The 22,879-nt window shown below is 41.0% G+C and overlaps 1 protein-coding gene across 2 annotated transcripts; it reads left to right on the plus strand.

Moving 5' to 3' along the window:
- Positions 1-7,814: 7,814 nt before the first annotated feature.
- Positions 7,815-22,398, plus strand: LOC109474540. Of its 2 annotated transcripts, none has more exons than XM_019774867.1 (3): positions 7,815-7,925; positions 8,346-11,318; positions 21,358-22,398. In XM_019774867.1, the coding sequence occupies exon 2, from the start codon at positions 8,382-8,384 to the stop codon at positions 11,310-11,312; it is 2,931 nt and encodes a 976-aa protein (XP_019630426.1). In that variant the 5' UTR covers positions 7,815-7,925; positions 8,346-8,381; the 3' UTR covers positions 11,313-11,318; positions 21,358-22,398. The 2 variants fall into 2 exon arrangements, with proteins under 2 accessions (XP_019630426.1, XP_019630425.1); XM_019774866.1 differs by having other exon boundaries at positions 7,839-8,073.
- The last annotated feature ends 481 nt before the right edge of the window (positions 22,399-22,879 follow it).

A 22,879-nucleotide genomic window follows, 5' to 3' on the forward strand; every position in this document is an offset into this window, starting at 1 on the left:
ATCTGTCTAAAATTAACGCGGTCTGCTTTCCGTAGTCAGCTGTGGTGCTTCTTTCTAAAATGGCTGAGAAAGGAATACCTTCATAAATCAATTGTGAATATGTGACATATTGTCACAGTGTTGACCTACTGTGTATGAGATTTTGTAACAAATCTACTAGAAATACTGGTAAGATAAAATTGACAAAACCTCTGAGGGCTGAGAACTCATCTTGAACGTTTGAAGGTTTATAGTAGTCTCTAAGCAGATCTTTCAGTGGCTCTAAGACAGTATATCAAATTGCCATGACAGTATCAAATTGGCATGGCAGTATCTGAAGTTAGCTGGTAGTTAAAAAAGATCATCGACCAGAACAAAACAAAAAGAGAAAGCCCGAAAAAATAAAAACGCCTAAAACACGTCAAAAACAAGCCGAAGCCCAAACCTCTGCTTGGAGTGTAGTATTAAGTCCCGTCTTAATTTTGTACAATAATACCGTACCCGCCCCCAATTATATGCCGGACACAATGACCTGTCACTAAGTGTCCTTTTACCGCAGCGGCCCCAGAATTGGACCGAGCAAGCGGATAACAATGGGCAGGTGTGAAAAGTGATCATCGCTACAAAAAGACTCCTGTCATTTGGTGGTCATCATTGAAAACGCACGACTGCGCGGGGAAAGTTTGGACAGGTCTACACCAGACTAACGTAACATTGTCGGGTTCAAAAAAAGTAAAATTTAGTCAAATAGGAACAATGATTGGCCAAGGGAATAAAGCCACCTTAGACTTCATTTTCCGAGGGTGAATAACTGTGGACCCACTCCCCCATCCTTCCGTGTAGACTCTGCTATTGCCGAATTCTACCATTTTTAGCTAGCAACCCCCTTTCGGAAGGCCTGGTGGAGGCTACGGTACAGTAATGGCTGTACCTTTAGCCTTGTAACTCATGTGGCGCCACTATTGTACATCACACACCTGGCATTTTAAGCTATATGTCTTAATCAACGGCGTATTTATTGCTTGAACTCCTGTGAAAGTTTGGTGCGAGGTGTAGTAGAATCTTTGCTTAAATGTCGCAACTTCGAAAACCTCTGTTTTTCATTTGAATTTTCAGTTCTTACATGCGCTAAATAGGGTGGACCGACTGTAGTAGTAGATATGATAACGGGTGGATAACGCCCTATTCTCACACCTACAAAGGAATAAAAACTACATAATCCGGTGAAAGCTCCTACCCCCAAAGTCATCATTCTCTGTTCACCATCAGGTATACATTTGGGAGGTACAATCGGCAAAACAACACACTTCTAGACGTCTGAAAAAAGTGTGCACACCAAAAAATATAGGAAACAACTTCAACAGAACTACCAAAGTCTCAGGGATACACTGCAAAAGAGAAGACATGTGAAACGTTACAAAATACAGTAGAATCGTAGAATTATCATTTTAGATATTTTTGGTATCCATTTACATACACCTGCACATATGCACGTGCACCGTCTTTCATTGATTATCACTGTGTGTACATGTACCTGATCTGCAATGGTTAAAAAAAGTGAAGTTACTGACTCTTTATCAAAACGTGGATCTCTCAACCAATGGAAGTATGCCTCTAACGTGGTATTCTACATGCCATGCACAAGACATGTTAGACACGCACGTTTGTGACAGGGTACATCCTTCAGTCATTTATACTTACCAGTGGAGTCCGACAACGATTCCATGCCGCTGAACTCTGCACTGTACCTGTGTCCAAATATCAATATGTAAAGCTGCTAGCTAGCCTGCATGCATACGCAGAAAAAAAGAAGACTGGCAAAAGACTCGGCAGAACTTTGGATGTGGCCACCGCAGTGAGGCAGTACCTATGAACTTCCAACCGTCTCTTTGGTTGAGCGATTGTTAAGTTGTAACAAGTTCACGGTGTAGTGAAAGGTCTTGTGTACCTGACGTGCACGTGGAACGTTTGCAGGGCTAGAAACAGCACGTTTACCTCGAAAACGACTCGGGCCAAATCTCTTTGCCATACATCATTTATTTTCATTGGACCCGGCCTGACCAAAAGTACGTAGAAACTGAAGTCTAACTTCAAAACATCCTAGCGGCAAGTTCAAGTATTGTGACCTCGGCAAGAGAGAGAGAGAGGAAAATAGCTGCTGTGTTTTAAGATGTGGAACTATCCTAACGTTAGAAGCAAGCCTGATCAAAATATTATATGGCAACTTTTCCCGACAGTTATTTTAAGTTGTATAACGGGAGCCGTGTTAGCCGCTGGTTTCCCTACTACGTACTACAGCCGCTGGGAATAGGTACTAAGGTAAGATTCAGGTTCTGAATAGTGCAGGTGGTTTCATATCTGTGTACAAATGAACCCCTGAACCGACATCTTTGTAAATTCAATTTCTGTTCTTTCATCCAAAGACTTTGTCTAAAACAATGGATACAAAAGTTATACATCATTTCAAACTTGAAAACGCTATACCATTATATGCTACTACTATATCATGGGATCATTGTGCAATGGTCTGACAAGAGTTCCAATCATTACAATCACTTGAGTCTTACTGATACTAGTAATCGTTCGGCCCAGTCTGGTCTATTACTATGAGGTTATATGGACCTCCTTGGTCTCCTGTACAGTTTGTTCACTATAAAGGTCTCGCCATGGAACACTGAGAACAAATGTTATAAATTACGTGAACCATGTATTTGTGTGTAGCGCGGTCGAAGCTTGGTCACATATACCAGTTGGTTATACAGCATTTGCATGGTATTCAGTTTTTGAGCAAGCCTTGCTCAGAAAACCACCCTCCGTATTGCGACTACATGAAAACAGTGGGACACACAACCATTGTTGAAAACACGCTGCCGAAACCCGAGTAACTCCTGTCCTATCGTGAATAATTATCTACTCGCGGGCAGGGAACCTGAGACTGAGAGACGCAATGTTTGGAAACCGCTGAACGGGCGCCATTTTGAATCACGGACGATATTTTGGGGGAAACGTCGCGTGTTTCACACGTTCTAACCTCAATAACACGGATAATGAGATTAGATCTCCCCGCTTTCGGAGCGCCGCTAGAGGAACATGTGGCCTAGATTCTAACCAAATGATACTTGAGAGGGAAGCGATTTGTAGCAGCAGAGAAACACTGGCAGAAGAAGGGGAGATTCAGAGGGCTGGCGCAGCCGCCATATTGGTACCTCCACCATATTCCGACTGAGTACAGTAGAGCGTGCCATTCAGTGGAAGGGCGCTTTATTATTCGCGAGAATTGAAACATTTCAATCTTTGTCAGGTATACAGGGGCATATTTTACAAATTCTATATCCACTTTTAAGAGATTTGTGAGCCATGTGACCTTGCGCTAACGCTCTATGTGATAAAAGTATTAACGGTGATAGAGCGCACATGCGTTTATTCATTTATAGGCTTATAGTAGTCATTATATTCAAATATCTTATTTTTCTCTTAATATATTATATTCTTATAACTTCGTGAAATTATCATAGGCAATTTAAACAGCTACTAGTTAATGTTTAAAGTTGACTTCACGTTGTAAAATCCGTCCTATAAAAAGCTGAGTAGATTTGTGATGTCCGTATCAAGCCCAGAGTGGCATTTGTAATTTATGTATTTGCGAGTCCCAGAAATGGAGAGGATGTTTTCCTGTTCACGCATGCATGCAGGTTATTATCTCTCCCCTGAGAACCCAGTCCCTCCCCTGATTGGATCAGCAGTTAACTAGTTTTGACTTGATGGATGAATGATTGACGTGTGTCAGCCCTCTTCAATCAAACCAGCGGATTTAAGAGGTTCGAAGTGATTGAGAACCCCTATCGTGTTTCCCTATGCAAATCTAATGCGACGTGCATTCGTCTTGGCGAGATCTTGAAAAGAAAACTGTGGGGAAAACAAGAAGTTACTTACCAATTTCTTAATCATTCATTTGGTTATTTAGCAAATAAAAGGTCCACAATTATATTACCGTAATCAAACTAGATCAGTGTATGACATGGCACATGTAATATTGTGGATTGATAATCGTACTTTTGTAATAAGAATAAGAAGGTGGAATTTTTGCTGGAAACTCTCACATTTCGGGCTGTTATGTCACCTTGAACTATATACTAATCGTTCCGAAGCCAAGAATAGAGTTTCTTGGAAGAAATCAGTTATTTTATTTTTTTTCCTAAACGATCGCTACATAACAATTATTTCGGGAATATCAGTCTTTTTCTCTTTGAGTAGCGCTTATTTCGGGAGAACGCTCAGAAAGACTTGCCTATCCCCGAGTCCTACTTTTTCACAAAAGACTGAGCGAGTGAGGTAAAGTATCAAACTTCAGCTGTTTTCCCTAACCCTTACAATTACTGTATCTACCGATGCGCTGCGTTCTTTCTAACTCTAACATTTGCTCAGAAGTTTCGGAAATCTGAATCGTCTCTGCATTGCAAAGAATCAGTACACGGCCGCCCGGTCGTCACGAAAAAACGATCACACAAAGTTGGATGTCATTTTGTAGACGGCCCTTACTGTTTCTAGGGTCAAAATGTCTACACTTATAAGTACACAACCGTCACCTTATAAGTGAATATCTATGAGATGAACCGTTAATATTACAAAGTTCTTTCTATGCTAAAAGGTGAGAATATACCGAGTTGTTGGTTTTCAGGTAGTGCGCACAAGCTGGACTCATGCATTGCATGATACGTTGCCGCAACGAGCAAGTCAAAAGCAAGTGATCGGGTGGACATTTTACCACGCGTTGAACGGAACTGTAACATCTAACCCTACCTATAAGTATAAGTGCCCACCTACACGTAGAAAAGCTGTATAGTAGCTATCTAAACCTAAAGGCGACCCTGACGACTCTAACACACATAAGGTATGCCCAAATACAATACATGGACAACAGCACCGGCCGGCGCCCACTGAATGCCGGTTGGAGCTGAACTGCGCGTACGAAGTGGTAGGAAGCCATACTCGGCTCCTGTCGTATTCATGGCGCTACCTCGCACGATTTTGGCTTTCTAGCTCTGACATTCGGACCACACTGACGGTCTTTCTGTCTCCTTGCTAGGACAGGTCGACACCCGACATGAGAAGAGATGTAAAACGGGCTGTCCCCTTCGCCATTGCGCGATCAGTGCTTTTAGGAGTAGCGAAGAGAAGAAACGACTCTGCAAAAATGTACCTGTGCAGTATGAACCACCAAGTCACTGACACAGAAAAACTCACGGTGTCGGACTCTATACTAGTAGTAGTATACTAAACTCGGTTAGAGAGGGCTTCTTGAACACTTGGTGTACACATTGGACGTGCTAAAATTTTGGACTCGAAATCAATATTGTAAATTGTATACACGACTATACTAATAAGTGCCACCTTTGCGTAGTACAATATTATATTCCTTCTACTGCATGGGTCATTTTCGGATGGTTTTTGCTGACACTCTGTACTGGTATTAGAAAAAAAAACCTTGGACACGGGAGCTAAAGATAGAACTCCCAATGTCTACTAGTTATCCACAGTTTTGTATGGTTTCGCGGTGGACACAATTTACACGCTGGGTATACTACATACGCCTACAAGTACTTTCGCCACGAAAAAACAGTGCCTATGTTAAAAACTTAGCTACCACTAGTTGTATAGCGTACACTAGGTTTAAGTATATACATAGTACACAAGCTGAGATATCAAAGTGAAATCTGTGAGATATTGATCGGATTAAACAATGGCCGAAAAGGCAGAACTTTCAATTATAATTGGGCTATAAATCGCATGAAATGACACGGAGAATTTACTTATGGGTGTATGTGTGATGTACCGGTTATTTTATCCTCAACAAGACCAGAACAGCTTTTGGTAAGTTTTAGATTTTAACCTCCTACCGTGTATAGATTCTCTGTACTTCTATTGTATTTATCAGCTTTTTAACTTCTTCATTGTCGTGAGATGTGTCTACAATATGGGCGGCCATTGTGGCTCTTCTATTGTTCTGGCTGGGATAGTTTTATAGCGGGGTTATAAAATGATTAGCGTCTTCGTGATAGCAGCCGATTCTTGTCATGGTCCGGGGAGAAAGAAAAACCGACCTACACTGACCAAACGAAGATCAATCGAACTGTACCTCCTAGCTACCGAGAGTGGGAAAACCGCAAGAGCGTTGGCGCTCGGGCGGGGAGGCAAACAAACACGCAACCTCTAGATTTGTATCGTTTGAGATTTCAGAGGACGATCTTGGTCAAGAAGGGGTTACGTTATTGTTAGGGATAGACGCATGCCATGTTGGTTCAAAGCTGCGGCCTATGATGAGGGGATACACGTATAGTTTGACATGGAAAATCGGGGCACTATAGCACTGTGTAGTGGCGGTATTTCTGATTGATGGTTTAGTTTTTAAAACGTGTTGGGAAATACGATAGTCTGAGGTTGATTTATGCGTCTAAATTTGGAGACCTCCCTCACAAAATGAGTGTGGATCGAGGGGAGCGTATTTTAATGACGTGGTCGCCGAGGGAACAAATGACCATTGTTTGGGTACTTGGCTTGGGAGGACTGTGGAAAGAGGAAAACCAACGGGATCGGTGACGTGCGCACACGGCGCTATTCAATACACAACTCGGTGCGCTCGACTCTACAAAACACCCGGGTCGGGGATTTGGTTGCTGTAAAAAATCGTCTGAAACAAGATGGCGTCGGGCTAGAGAAAATGTACTGGCATGGCGTAAACGTATACTTCGTGCATCGTTTCTTGTGATGATCGTACAATGGTATAACACGGGATCTGTACCTCAATTTTTGAGCGGGAAAATAACAATGCGTTCGGCTAATTAGGGAGGGGGACGGTGAATAGCAAGTTGAATATGTCGTCCGGGGAATTTCGGGGGAGAGCGGGAACACCGGCGTGCTCTGACTGAAAAACTGATGGCCGACGTTTTAGTTGGAAATTAGAAGGGTCGTGATAAAATGAGTGTATTGCCGTCTTGCGTTTTGGGGGCATAATTTTACAAAGGCGTCCCTTTATTCGGATCGCTAGGCAATTTGTGATCAGTGAAATTTGTGATTAACAGGCTAACGAATATTCGGAATATCGTTGTCGGAAAAACAGAGTTAGATGGGAAACGGGCAACAGAGTTCATATTTCAGGGACCGGTGCGGATGTAAACGTTTCGGTAAATCTACTAGATTTTAGAGGAAAGGATCAACAATCTTACTTAGTAAAAAAAATTGGAGATGTCTTTGCTGGCTATATTTCGTGCACTGAACCCAAATTTAGCTAGAAATGGTATCGGAAAATTCCTTTTCTAACACATTACAAATGTCCGCCGAATTTTAACTTTCAGTGTGTCGGAAAGATTAGTACATCAATTGATATTTTCAGTCAGTTCAGTCTCTGGCTCTCTGGTGTAAAATGTCTATTTTTGACCGTTGTGTAAATAAATACGATTGGCAATGAGTGGTTGAAATAGGATATCCGTGAAGGCCATATGAATAAGGAAAACCGGGATTCATCCCTCGGGAATCAGACCAAGAAAAAAAACGCCCCGTTTTCACAGATGCGGTTAATTTATTCATGTTCCCCCATCTCCTTATCAAAGCCATACTTGTTGATGGGATTAAATGTCTACAGGAAACGGGCTATTCCCATTTGTAGAAATGTTTGTTAGCTGTGAAAATCGTACATTCCAAAAGGCGGGGGTTGCGCCCTCCCCCGTCCCCTCCCCTTTTACACAAATCTCCTTTGTCTCAACGTTTCCAGACGTCCGTCGCGACCAATCGCAGGGCGCGAAACGGTCATTAAAAATGATAGTCACCTCCTAAAGCGAACGGCTCGGAGTGAGTACGGTGGTCGCGCCATTTGTCAAGGTTTTTTGCAGGCGACAGTTGGGCGGCCCCGGTTTTCAGGGGTGCACATGTACGTGTGCAGTGCCGTGTGGGTTAGTTGCACTCTCTCTCATGTGATATAGCGGCGAGTGTGTGCTTGTCCGTCCCCCTATCTTTTGTACGTCCATTCATTCATTCGTCGCGCGCCGTTCTGCGAGTTTCCAGGTCGCATGGTTTGCACCGAGCTTGTCATTTTCCCAGGTATTCGGCTTTTGGTGGCTTCGCGCTGAGTAGCGGCGACTTGAACCACATACAGCGACTGCAATAATTTCTGCGTGCATGAGTCCAGACAGAGAAATTCCAACAATCGGCGCATACGTCCCCAGTTTTGTCGGAAAATCTCTAAAAATCAGTCCGGCTATTTTGTGGGTAGGGCTCCCAAAGTTATATTTATTCTATAGGCATTTTTTATTTATTTCAGGATTTAGCTTGCGTTTTGTTCACGATTTATTTATTTTTTTTCCTGCCTTTAGGTGTGAAGGTGTGGTGGTGCGTGCGGGCATGACAACATGGAGGGTTTGACTAGAAGTTCGGTGTACGCCGGCGAAGGCGGCCATGCCCTGGTGAACGGGGCCCGGCTTGGATACCTCTACGTCGGTGGAAAACAGATGTTCGCTCTCTCCGAAGTCTTCACCACGCTGTTGGGCAATATCCCGCGAACGACCGTACACAAACGGATGGACTACCTCAGCGTGGACAAACACCCGTGCACGCTGGACGAACTGAGAAAACTCAAGTCCCTGAACGCGATCGCCTTCCACTCTGCAAAATGCACACTCATTTCACGACAAGACGTGGAAGCGCTATGCAATTCCTGCGAAACCGAACCGACCTTGAAGACTAAAAGAAGAAGAAAGAAAAACACCGATGGGGGTTGTGATAAGATAAAGAAAGACTTGATGAAAAAGAAGAATGGCGAGAGAGTGGGAGAGATTTCTAAGGCAAAAGGCCGCGCATGGGAAGGTGTCAGCGCTAATCACCAGAAAAACAAGATCGTGTCGTCAGCGAGTCAGTACTGTGGCGCTCCCACTCACGACTCCCAGCGTCGGCCAACTTTATCTGCCGATTTACCTCAGAAATCACACGTCCACGGCACCAAGTGGATCAGGAATGACTCACCGAGGTTCGGAGAGTATGGTAGCTTCGCCAAGAATGAGAATTTCTGGAGCTTCACGGAGTACCACGCACTTTCCGGAAACGTGCAAAATCGGACTCAAATGCCGAACGGCTTTGGCGCCACGCGAGTTCTCAATCAGCAAATTGTAAACAGCGTCTCTCTCTTCGGAAAGTCGCAAAAACAGAAAGTCTGCAACGAAGTGTTCGAGAAACAGACTGGAGAGTGTAGTGAGAAAGTTTTGCCAGGATTTGGGGGTCTTTCTGAGAAGGGGAATTCTAACGCGCAGTCGTGTTTTTCGGAGTCGCCAGTGAAGCAGCCGAGGCCGCCGTGCGGCTTGTTTGGGGCGGATAGCGTCATTTCACAATCCGGCAGCTTCGGGCTGAATAAACCCAGAAACTCTGTCAAAAATTCCTTCAGTTCTGGCCAAACGGTGAACGGAACGAACGATCCGACTTTCAAGAAGCCTGGAGAGCCTGTCGTGAGTTCGTCGTGCGACAAACAGGCGCGAGAAGACCCGCAGACGACAGATGGGGAACTTCGCGATTTAAATGGGTTTCAGTTGAATCAGGGTGTAAACAAGAACCATGGTCTTTTCGGGAGCGCGGAGAAACTTGGCAAGAAACTTCGGTTTGAAGGAAGTTCGCTGGATTTTATGACAAGGACTGGATCGAAGACAACCTTTGGTTCATCCTATTGTTATGGGAAGACTTTTGCGCAGGGGCTGAAAGAAACCGCGACAGAGAAAAACTCGGAAGTTCGTTTTGTGAACGGGTTTCAGTTCAAAGAACATGGCGTCCGCATCCAACATGGCGGCCCGCTGGACAACAGTTCGGACTCTGAAAGTTCCTGCCACTCCCTGCTCGACATCGACTCAAACCTCAGTGCTATGTCAAGTCTCTCGGCGTCTAGTGACTCTCTGAGTTCGGACACGACTTCTAGCGAGGATTTTGAGTCGGAAAGCGATGATTCCAGCGATTCCGACGTTTCGACGTCCAGTTCTGAATCAAACGGCAGCATTAGGTTCCGCAGACCGAATCTTTCTCAAGAACAGAGACTTCAACAACGGCCTGCTATCAACGACTGCCTCAAAGGCGTAGGGTTCTCTGTAGAAGGCCCTAAGAACGGGCTTCAAGTGCCTTCGACCCAGTTTTTAACAAGTTCTCCGAGCCGCGCCCCTCCCCCCAAGGCAGAAGACTCTCTCCCCTCCCCACCGACTTCGCCTCAAAGTGCCTCTCTTGTTCTCAAGAAGCAAGGGAAGAAAACTTGGGCCGTAGACTCTATTAAAGTCTCTCCTCCTCAGGAAAAAGTCTTAGTGGAAAGGGAAGACATCAGAGCTACTAAGGAGGAAAAGAAGACATATTGTACAATGAAATCCCCCTTGAGAAGTGGCCCCAAGCATAGTGGCCGAGGGAGGGGGGCATCACAGAAACAAAACAATGAAGCTATCAAACCTAGAGCCAAGAAAGCCATCCTGAATGGCTCCAAGTTTTCCCTGTCACCGAAGTCAGGAAAGGCTGCAGATAACTTCAAGAAACTGCCGTCCAAGAGCCAAGACGTTGCTCAGAAAAAGAAAAGAAAGCTGAACAGTGATGACATTGTGTTTTCAGGTGTGAAGAAGATGAGAATGGACCAACCAGGTGACAAGAGCAAGTCTCCACAAAAAGGAGTCAATGGTTACATACAGAATGCAACCTTCTCGCCAAAACTGGCTAAGATGGCGCCGCCACTCGACGAAACAGCGAAACTGACTGAAAATGAGCTAGCGATTAAACTAGAAGCGATCTCGTCAGAAATCGACAATCTGCGCAGGAGTAAGACCAACAAGAAAAAGTTGAAAAACAAGGTGTTGCCGAGACCTAAAGCGCAAATACCTCAGAGAAAGTCGAACTTGAAAACAGCCAAACCAGACTTGAAACGTAGCAAGAAAGCAAGCAAAGTTTCGCCAGCCCAGAAAACAAATCTTAACTTATCATCCAAGTCCTCAGAAAAGACTCAAAAGTTGTTGTCTAAAGACACAACAAAGACGGAGGAAGTTTCTGAAACTAGGGCGAATAAAGGCAGCTACCATTCAATGGCTCCAGGAAGAAAGACCTTCAGCCTTCTTGCACAGTTCCCCTGGATGCCTACATTGACTCTCGGAGTTGACGGTGACTTGGTGCCTGCGTATTCCATGAGACTCGAACCCGGGACCACCAAACCCTGCAGGAAACATCCAGCCATCAAGTGGAAGATGGGGGGCAAGCCTTACAGCAAACCGGGCACAGTGCACGCCAGCGAGCTTCGCAAACGCCGCGGGAGGAAGAAGAAAGCAGACGTGTCTTGATCCCAGGTGTGTGGAGTGAATGTACCTGTCTGTGACCGACCCTGTCCTCACTTGCTAGCACATACGAAACACTACACCGCAGCCACCCTGTGTACATTGTATCCACATACCCTTATCCACAATACCTGGCTTTACTGAGATAGCCAGTACCTTTCGCTACCAGGCAAACAACTACTAATACTACCAATGTCAGGCTTAATTCTACCTCTAGTAAACATATGCATCCCTTTCACAAGTCTCATGTATAGGCTTCAAAGAGGAAACAGCAATGATCAACAATACAACACAAGACGTAGAGGAATTTCTCTGATTTTGACCAGTGATAATCCATTTTGCAGTCTCCTAGAGTAAAGTATGGTTGTGAATACATTTGCAATAGGTAACATATTACTAGAGTAATTTTCAACTACAGCATTGTAGCTCTCACATATAGAAATACAGGTTGAATACTGAAAATAGAGGGCTTTGTGGCTTGAATGAAGTTTTCTACTACTTATATAGCAACCAAACGAAATCATCAATGGAGATTCCAATTAATTTTTAAAACAGAAATGTTAATACTAAATCACCATAGCATGTCTTCTGTTAAGGGCACATTATTTAACGTTAAGTGTTTTTGATTCCTTAATTTGTAAACATCTTCTTTTTTTGGGGAATAATAGAACAATGTCCTTTTCAGCAGTAGGACATAACGTGTATCTCCCCAAGTCCTCTTTAGTGGGTAGTGTTACTGTCTGTCCAAGCAAGGAGGTAAAAGAAAAGGACCTTGGTTTGATGTAAGTTGTTAGTAAGAAAATGCCTACAATGAGGTAGAGAGACATCTAATGCATAGATCTAGATGCAAACTCAGTGTAACAAATACATGTAGCACAGCAGATTTTGTAAGGTCAACAGCAAACTACAAAATAGAAATACAATAAATCTTAAGAATCTGGTTACTAAACAATAAGTGCTAATGTAAATCTGTAGTATTTAATGTTAGTAAGTTATGTTACTAGTAGGTGACGCTAGTTGTGGGGTCCAGTATCTTTTCTAATCATAATGCAATGTATTATGCATAATTTTCACAGTGAGAGTTGTCACTTCTAAAGATATATTCAAATCTCCTTGTGGCATGGAGCGTATTGGAGTCCATTGTGTGTGTATTTGCATGTATGTATGCACAGCTGACTATTGGTAAAACTGGAAAACAAAACAAAAAGTCACGTTTTTAAAGCTTAACACCTGAATTTTCCTCCTGATGTTGTGTTGTTCTTTTTGTAGTGGCCTGATATATGTTCAGGTCAGTGCTATGCTGAAACCAGTAAACGTGGAGGTAGCATGTAGCTGGGTCCCATGTGAGGTCACTAGGCCACGGGCAACGTGCCAATAAACTCTCTCTGTTTGTGCTGTGTGGTAGGGGCTGGTTGGTTGGGGGTGGGGTTAGCTGCCAGGTGCCCTGACTGGGAAAGGTCAAGTCCAGGTGTTTCTGAACCCATGTTCCAGGTTAAACTATGACTATGGCAAGAAAAGTCTGCAAATGGTCACCAGTTTTTGATAGTTTTGGGAAAAAATTGATTTCAACTATGTACATGTACTATATAATCAAAGGGTTTCAGATCAAAGGTCCTATGTTAAGTTTTCAGGGCTTGAAATATGTCCAGCTTCAGTTTGCAGAAAAGAATGGAAACATTTACAGGTGAAAAATATAATTATATAGAACTGGCAACTGGCTGGAAATATTCAGGGTTGGTGCTAATACCCGTGCTATGGATCGCCTGCATTTCAGCTAGCCCAGGTCAGCAGCTCAGGTAACTACTAGTAGTACTAGTAGCTATGTGTAGTTCATGACTTTCATCTCCAATCCAATAAGTGTGCAGGTTGACAAAACATGTCAGCACATAATTTTGTTTACAAAATTTAAATAGATGATGGCAGACAGTAGAGGCTTCTTTAGGCCAAGAAGGTTGTTGTGGATTTTAGCAGTAAGATTTTACAGATAGCAGATAAAATTATGAACAATTTATTGCAGAAGAAGAGAAGGAAAGGAGTTAAAGACATTTTTTTGTAGCCCGGACTTCATATTTGAATTCAAGAGAAACAAGTTAGAGTTGAAATGAGTCCTTGGTAGACTCAACGGTTCAACCATGCCAGATTTGTACATGTCCACACGCATCATTCAACAAGTGGACCAAATCATTGGATACAATGAACATGCACTGCACAGCCTGTAGTGTATAATGTATAGCAAGAAGGACATTTTGAGTCAAAACCTTGAAACCTGCAAGCTGACAGAATTTTTTCTTGTACCCGCTAAGGATGACATGACTATGAACTGGTCGAGTGAAAATTTTTTGCAGTTTTGCAGTTTTGGCATGGCAAACAAATTGAATGGATTTACAGTAGAGTCAATTCCGCGTCACCGAGTGGGTTTTTTCTCCATGTTTCTAATACGTTTGAATTATTTAGAAGAAAAGAATACCCCAGTAACAAAAGTTCTAAATTCTTCAAAAATTTTAAAATGAAAATTTGAATATATTTGAATTCATTTATATATTTCTGAAACATTTTGAATGTGACTGTACAAAGATCTCTTTATTTAGAATAAATTTGAACTACCCATGTGTTTCTTTCACTATTCGAAATATTTAGAACTATTTCAAACAAATGACAAAATGGTAGATGTGGGTAATTGCCCCCATAAAAGTAGGTGCTAATCCTACTCTTCTGTATTCTTCTGTATATTTTTAGGTTTCACTGCTGGACACTGGTGGCTCTTTTGTTGTAAGGCATCAATGCCTGACGCCCAGGCAGTCTACCCTGTACTTCACAGGGATGTGTGAATTACTTCCTTCCCATCCCACTGACCTATTTACAAAATGTTAGAAATAATTCGAAATAATGGTAAAAAATGGTAGAGTGCTGTTAGAAATATTTAGAAACTATTGGAAATGTCATAATCCACATCAGGAATATTTCAAACGTTTTAGAAAACCAGGGAATTATTTAGAATATTGACAAGATGTTCAAAATATTTCCAAATTATGAAATTTCTTACACAAACAATTACAAAGAATTCAAAACATTTCTAAATGATGACAATAACAACCCACTCGGTGACGCGGAATTGACTCTATAGTAAAACATTTTTTTTTTCAAAATACTCAAACTGAGTAAAATTATGTATCAAAGCGAGCTTTTGACTTTGTATCAATTGTCATAGCCAATACCACAAAAATGGAAATATGGGAACAGGATTTTTTCTCCAAAACAACATTGTAACAAGAGGGTAAAGTATGTTGGGATTTTGGTCAAATGTTTGTCACATTCTCTTCTGCTGAATGTATTCATTTTTATTTTTGTACCTGCAAATCACTACTGACAGTGGTTATTGCAATGTATCCAGAGTCTTGTTTATAAAACGATAAAGACATTTTACATCAGTGTCAAATGGACACAAAATCAGTTCCATACTAGTACATGCCCAGAGCAGCTTTGGGTTTAGTCACTCACCCCATAAATGTATGAAAATATTTGGTATATCGGCCAGTGCTCCAAAAGGTATAGGTTTTAACAAAAGGCTAACACCCTGTTAGAATTCTTTCACACAAGGGCTAAATCTCAGATAGGCTGTCTTATAGCTGTTTTCAAGAACAACATTAGATTATATCAAGCATATACAAGTGAATAGGTTATACATGTATGTAGCACATAAATGTATGCTACTAGTATAGGCAGTCTAATATTTTATATAGAGAGCATACACATTATGGTAGACAATATGATATTGAATTATATTGTATTCAAACTACACAAGAATGACAGCATCAGCTGAAGACAGTGGCTCGTTTTTCTGGAGTTAAAATGACACACCATTGTTTTCTTTGGATAGCCCGGGTGCCAGACCCCACAGCACACTAGGCTCAAACTCAAAAGTTATCCTGTGTGGACCGAACCCCTGCACACTGAATAACTTTGAGCCTACTAGTAGTGTGCTGTGGGTCTGGCACCTAGGCTAACGTTAAAGAGCTAACAAGAAAAGTCTTCTCCATTTGGCCCTTAACCTTACTCATGGTAACAATGGTTCAGTTTTGATTTCTCTAAAATGTCTTCTGTCTTCCTCTGGCCCCCCCTAAGGAAAGCCTTGAGTTGCTGGGTGATTGATACACTGTGTACACTTGATATGGTGTGACATAATTTACGACCAGTTCATTACAGGAAGAAAGGGTGTTGGGATACAAATCCGTTCTTTTGATCTTTTTATGTACTACTGGTGTGGAATGAATTGTAGTAGGTAGAGAGACCTATGTCTGTGGTACAGGTACAGTTTTGGACCTGCTCTACACTACGTACATTTGTACATACATTTACTGGCATTTGGAAAGGTCTGATTTGATGCAACACAGAAAACAGATGTTTTGGTGGCTGCAAGACTGTATCATATTGGCCAAACAGTATCAAATTGGCATGGCAGTATCCAATACCACTCCCTAAGTTTGGCTGGTGAAAAAAAGACACCAGTACAAAACAGAAAGCCATATAGAAAGCACATCAAATATAGCTGAAGCCTAAACCTTTGCTTGCAGAGTAAGAGAGATTCATGTCTAGGGTACAGGTAGAATTTTTGTAGTTCTTTTCATATATTTACCAGCAGTTGGAAAATATGAATTGATAACACACAGAAATCAGCGAATTCATGGGTTTTATTTTGGTTTCTTTCGACTGTCTGATATGTGTTGGTTGTTGCTATTTGGCCACTGTTGTGCACAATGAATACATATGATCAGATATGAAGTTAGCATGTTGTTCTTGTGATGTTTGTAGCCAGATTTGGGAGTTTTACATGATTGGGTGTTTGTGGGCCCTTTTGTACAACCATATACTGCTGTCATGTTCCAGTTTATTCCAGAAAGAGCTGAGTACTTCACACGCCTGTTAGTTTGTCTTGGAAGCTTACCAAGTTGTGATGTAGCACTTGTATTTTTCTGTAACAGTCTAAGCCTATGAACTAGCATTTCTCTCACGGAAAGGCATATCAATGTATGCCAACCTACAGAATCTAAATCAGAGAAAGCTGCTGCAAAACAATTCTTTATGTCTTTCTGGCATACTAAGTCTCCTGCCATATCTTGTCTTTGTGCAAAATTGGAGCCCTGCAATTTTTTTACTATGGGGCTGTGGGTGCACTGGTACACATAGATATTCCTGTAGTGTTAGTATATATATACTGTTACAGCATTGTCACTGTCAGAAAAATAATAAAACCTTTGTTGTGTCACTTGTATACAATTAAAAGTTCACAATAGAATTTATGTTCATCTGAATTTTTGAAACTAAAAAATGCCAGATTTTGCTGACATACTTTATGAAATGTTGTGTACCTAAATTTTTTTCATTCACCTAAATTTTTTACAAATTTTAGGTTAAGTATACCTCCACGCCTATTCCTCAATATGAATTTTGAGCCCTGCCTTGCTGTGGGTTCCACCATTGGTAAAATGAAGTCAAATGCCACAGATTCTATGCTGAATACAACTTCTATTGACATAACCTCGTATGTCACACAGGTGAAATATAGCCCCTCTCAAATCACAACCCTGGATCAGCCTAATAACAGGTTTCCTACATATCATTTTAGCTTGTTGGTCACTCATGAAAGCTGCTCTGCCCCTATGTTGCTACCATAGATTACTAGTACTTGTAGCATAGCCAAATAAGGAGAATTTTTCATAAGGGACCAATAAGTTAGTACATTTTTAGCAGTAATTTTACTTGACTTAATTTCAAGTCTGTATTGTTGCTACTTGTTTTCTCTCTCTGCCATTGTATAGCTTATTTTCATCTTATCCAAGTATGAAGAATTCTGTAATTTCTAACATGCTAAACAAGTGACCACTGTTCTAAGTATTGTTACTTGTTGACCATTGCTCCCACTATACTTAAAACAAGTACAAGAATGCTTTATGTATGGTTTTATATTACCAGCATCATTTTTCTTGCACACGTTTATTATTGTGAAGTTTTCAATTTTGGAGAATTACTTGGCTTAGTTATACCCGTACACACACATATAACATATATCTTACTTAATTTAATGTTGTGTTGCCAAAAATCATTCTCAATCTTTCATTTACAAAATCTCTAGAATGATCTCTTTTGGTGGATTGAGGCCTTCCGACAACACCTTTTTGAGAAATCCAGAACAATGGCATTTTGGACATGGCCCTTGCTTCAGCCCAGTTCATATAGCCTCAGGGGAAGCAAAATGATGCAACACTTGTACTCAGTTTTACCCCTATGGACACATGAACCTATTTCAGGGCTCAACATACTTTTTTCTGCATTCCTTCATTGATGCAAAGAAAACTTCCTGCACCAGACAACTTTTACTGCCATCTCTCAGAATTTAGGAAGTGTGGATCATACTGAAAACTTGTTCAGAAACCATTGCCATCATTTCTTTCAGGAGTTTAAAGGTGGTAGCAGTCAATGCAGGACATAACATCAATGTACACCAACATGAATGCACCTACTGGTGCAGGTATATCAGAAATAGCCTGGTTACCAGACCTGTTATAGCTCCGCAGTCCTTTATCTTCTCAGCAAATGTGGGACTCGGGAGCTATAATAGGTCTGGTAACCTGGCTATGTCAGAAATTATATACGACCTGCACAGCTCCAATTTTACCTGCACTTAAACCTGCCTATACCCAGTACATGGCCCAGGTTAGATGCAGGTAGACATCAGAAATACCAACACAGCTCCAATTTTGCCTGCACTAATCTGCATATGCAGGTGGTATTTTGAGCCTTAATATGTGTGTAGTACTGAGAGTATTACCAAAGGTGTAGCCAAAACTAGGAGTATTCTTTCATCATTAACCTTATCCCAGCTGCCTAACCTCATGATAAATACAAATTTGGTGCCAAATGGCTAACTTCACAGGTTGAGATTTCATCTTTCTCCTCTAACACTAAAAAATCATGGTAGCTGTACGCCTCTCCAAATGCCAAATGCATTCATGTTTTTACTTTTAGTAGTCATAGAAAAACCACAGGCCTGGATTTCTCTACAGTATTTTTATACCACTTCCAACAGTTATAATTCTACTTAACTAACTTCCACAAGAAAGCAAATGAAAACTGTGTACATGAAGCTGTAGGTACAATATACAAGAAAATGTTGCTTATACCCCAAAAAATGCCTGCGAATGCACAATACATTTGTACCTTGGCCACTATACTAGACTAGTAAATGCACGAAGCTTCAGAAAAGTCAACTCATGGATATCTGTATGTTTATACATGCCTGGAAAAGATAGGAAAGCAACTTTCGTTCAGCATCCACATGACAATGGCACTGGCTGTATATGATTGTTTTGTGCCACAGAGAACTCTTTTCTAACAGAAAACATGGCCAAAAGTCTTGAGTAGACACTTGAAGAGTCGAGCACTGCCAGGTTTCAGGCTGCGGATGGTTTACCACTCCAAGAGGTCAGAAGGCGGAATTTGATTCCAGAGATAAGAAGAGTATTGTGCTCATATATTACAGCGCTGTGGCTAACTGGAGTTTCAGAAAAATTCCACCTATGCCAGTCTCAGGACTGGTTCTAGAAAGAAAATACAGTTGCTAATAAATGATGTGTAAGATCCAGAAATCCTCACAGTTTTTCCAAGTAAGATTATTGACCTTGAAGGTGTTAAACAGTACTGATTGCTACACGTACATGTACACGTCCATAGAAGTCACAGTATTCTGAAAAAAAGACCAAGTAAACATTATGTCATCATTGAAGACCACAGGTTACTTTGTTGCATTGTTCAAGAACAGGTTTGGACCAGTACCTAAACCTCAGTCAGGGTTTGAGATACCTTTTTTTTGGCGCGGCATACCTGCACAAGTGGTGCAGTTGACACTGAATATGACCTGCACCAGACAAGTTTTCCCTGCACCACTCAGAATTTAGGAAGTATGGACCATACTTCAAACTGTTCAGATTTGACCACTGCCATTACATCTTTTATAGTAATTATACTTCATAGTTGGTAACAGTCAATGCTGCAAATAACACAGACCAGTGCAGGTTAGGTGCAGGTAGACATCAGAAATACCTACAGAGCTCCAATTTTACCTGCACTAACCTGCATATACCCAGTACATGGACCAGTGCAGGTTAGGTGCAAGGTAGACATCAGAAATACCTGCACAGCAACAATTTTACCTGTACTAACCTGCATATGAAGGTGGTTTTTATTAATGCAACCCTAATACAGGTTAAATAGATAATCAAAATGCTTTTTGGCATCTTTCTCAGGTCAAAGAAAAGGATATTCTACCTGACTTGTAAGCTATGTTAGCAGCAGGTTTTCAGCGCAAGTGAAGATTTGATAAATTACTCTTATATAACTGAAGACTTTTGAAAAGACATGCCCTACCAAAAAGGTCAATATAGAATATTACATAAATGCTTTTATTGCTATTAGAAATTTTTGATACGTAACCAGACTCTTGTTATGTAACAACCCAATTTGTTTTAACATTGGTCAAATTCCAAACTGGTGCAGTGGCCAAGTGGGTAGAGTGTTCGCTTTGCATTCCGTACTTTTGTGAGTTCGATCTCCAGCTTAGTCTTACCAGACTAACCAGAGACTTTAGAAATGTTACATGGCGCAGACATCAAATTGAGTACTGTACATGTATTTACACTGAAGATGGTTTTATTTTTGTGTTTTTGCAGTGTCTTATCACCAAATCATGACACCGTGAATATGTGTGTTTTGTTCTACGGTACTACCCTTTTCCTCAAACCTCCTTTTCCCTAATACGGTGTAGTAAAATTAATGCAAAAGTTTCACTATGTACAGTACTGAAAGAACAAGGAAAAGGCTAGAATTGTACATTCACCAAGGAGCCATTGTTACAATTTTTAAAGCACTATTTCTTCCAGGACTGTTCCTTTTCTCAAAGGAAGTGCCCTTTGCAAACACTTCTAACCTCATTATCTTAATTTGTCCTAACCATGATGAGTAGGAGTCCAACTTCCCTCCCCACTCATTTATTTATCACACATTGGTCAAGTACTGATAACAAACCTGGTCTGGATTACAGTCAGTCTGGACCTACATACATGTACAGTATTTCTTTCCTAAAACTGGAGAGGTTGCATTTAGCAAGTGGTCACAGTTAACAACTCTTTCAGAATTTTTCACTCCTTATTAAGAACAAGGATTTAGGCCATCGCAATGTGTACATTTCGTGGGAAAAGATATGGAAAAAGAAGTTTGATGGTACAAGTATATCACAGAGTATATGCAGGTTAGGTGCAGGTAGACATCAGAAATACCTGCACAGCTCCAATTTTACCTGCACATAATCTGCATATGCAGGTGGTATTTCCAGCCCTGCTGTGGTTTTATGTTCAGAAGAAGGGAATATAAAGTTTTGTTTCAGTGCCTAGATTTCTCCTTTTTTCAACAGTCAGGGATTCTGTGCCAATGTACCTGCAAATGCATACGCATCCATATGTCATCATAAAATAGAAATTACTAGTATCCTGCCCCTCCCCAAATAGGGGAGTGTACTGAAGCATCAAGGGTAGGGTCACCTTTGTCCACTCAACTGTACAGATTTGATATACTGTACATGTACAATGTACCTGAACTAGTGTAGTGTGGGTAGAGGACATTAAAAAATGTGTTCGTTTTGGGAAACTCTGGCTTGAAGTTAGATACATTATAAATAAGCTTACAGTTAGATGTACAAAGGTTAGTTGTAATGTCATTCTGTATACTTACTTATATAAGTAGCTACTGCCATATGTCGCAAGCTTGTGATACTGTTGTGTTACACCAAAGGGCAGTTATACAGATATTCTGAAGTCCAAAAAAATACAATAATAATGTGAATAATACCCTGGTAGTAATACAAAACACACATTCTCAGTGTCAAGATTAAGAACTTACCCCTGAAAATAAAATAAAACCAGCTAACATTTTAAGATCTACAGTAAATGTAAGGCATTTTCTTTTTCTTTTTTACTAATGTTGGTTTGTCTGTGTCCTCTAGGTCACAAAGGTCGGGTCACGAGGTCAAGCCCTGTCAACCAGCTAGCACCCAGCCAGCAGAAACTCTTCCTCCTGGTTTCTTCACGGATTTGTTTCCATCCACTCTCACCTACTGAGCTGCTTCTACCATGGAGTATTCCTACTAAGGACTGGAACAATACACAAGTCAATGCGGCGAGAATTCATGGATTTGTGCACAAATTTGGGACAGAGAATGAATTTAGACTGTCATTCTGGGAAGCCTATAAGGTAAACACTGGAGCATGTTGCTTAGTTCATGTTTAAACTTGATGTTTTCTTCTGCAAAATTCTGAAACAGTTAATCTTAGCTTCGTCCAAGGGGCTCTAACCTCCTTGTTTTGTCAGAACAGTTAACAGCATTATCAGAATTATGTTCACGTTGTTACATGTATGATTGTAGTTTCTTGTTTTTTTTACCATAGAACCATGTTAATGAACTGTGGTTCACTTGATTGTTTTCCCTACAGAGCAGTATTACATTTTTACCACCCGAAAACCTGCCAAGCCTTTCAAAATACTATTAAAGCACATGTAAACATCAAATTCTCGATGCAAATATTCTCACAATTGCAGGACGTGCCAATGTTTTCCACTTTTTAGACATTCATGTTTTCTAACTTGGAAACTCCAAAAAAATGGAGGAATGTTTTGTACCCAAATGTTTTGATACACAGTTTTTAAGAGAATCCGTTGAATACCAGTCATTGGTGCTACATGTATGAGGCTTGACCAGATTTGCATGAAGTATTTACTCAAGCCCTAGCAGGGGTCATCTAGGGTCACGGCAGCATTGAAAACAGGGTTGAGCCCTTTTCTAGAACCTACCACATCTTTGTAGACATTTCCATTTTTTAGATGTTTCTAGTCACGTAGTGTTATAGTCTTTATGTAGATATTTCAAGGAACCTTTTTTAAGACAAACGATTGTGTTGTTTAGTGATTTGAAAAAGACAAGTGATTTGTACAGAAAGGTATTTTTCTGGTGTCGTTTGCAAGAAATAAAGCCTGCTTTACAACAATATTCATCTGTCTTGTTCTTATATACAGCATTTACCAGTATCTACTATAGCTGCTGTATAGACATGTTGGTTTGTCCTTTAAAAATCTTGTACTTTGCAAAATTGCTTCCTTTGACACTCAATAGTTCCAGCTTAAAATATATGCAATTCATAGTACAGGGACTGTATTTTCTTTTCATAGTTATCCAGTTCTAACTGCAGCCATAGCTGTTTTGTGTTCTAGGGCACGATTTTGGGTATGAAACAGTCATATGTACATTGTACAGGTTGCAAATTTCATCTTCAAAACCCTGGCAGTGATATTTTGCTGCCATAGTCGACTTAGTATTTCTCAGCCATCATTTTTGCAGGAAAGCTTGCCAGAATACCGGAGAAGGTCCCAAGACGTTGTTTTTGTTGTGGACCTGCGTGGAAAAGGGAGTCCACAAGAAATGACAGCAGTGTTTGTTCCCCTGTCAGGGGCTGATGAATTAGACATAACAC

Source organism: Branchiostoma belcheri, unplaced genomic scaffold (genome assembly GCF_001625305.1).
Source record: "Branchiostoma belcheri isolate BF01 breed outbred unplaced genomic scaffold, Haploidv18h27 scaffold31, whole genome shotgun sequence".
Lineage (NCBI taxonomy): Eukaryota > Metazoa > Chordata > Leptocardii > Amphioxiformes > Branchiostomatidae > Branchiostoma > Branchiostoma belcheri.

What these genes read in the sequence shown, in the direction of transcription:
- LOC109474540 (XM_019774867.1), top strand. Translation starts at nt 8,382, where the DNA reads ATGGAGGGTTTGACTAGAAGTTCGGTGTACGCCGGCGAAGGCGGCCAT.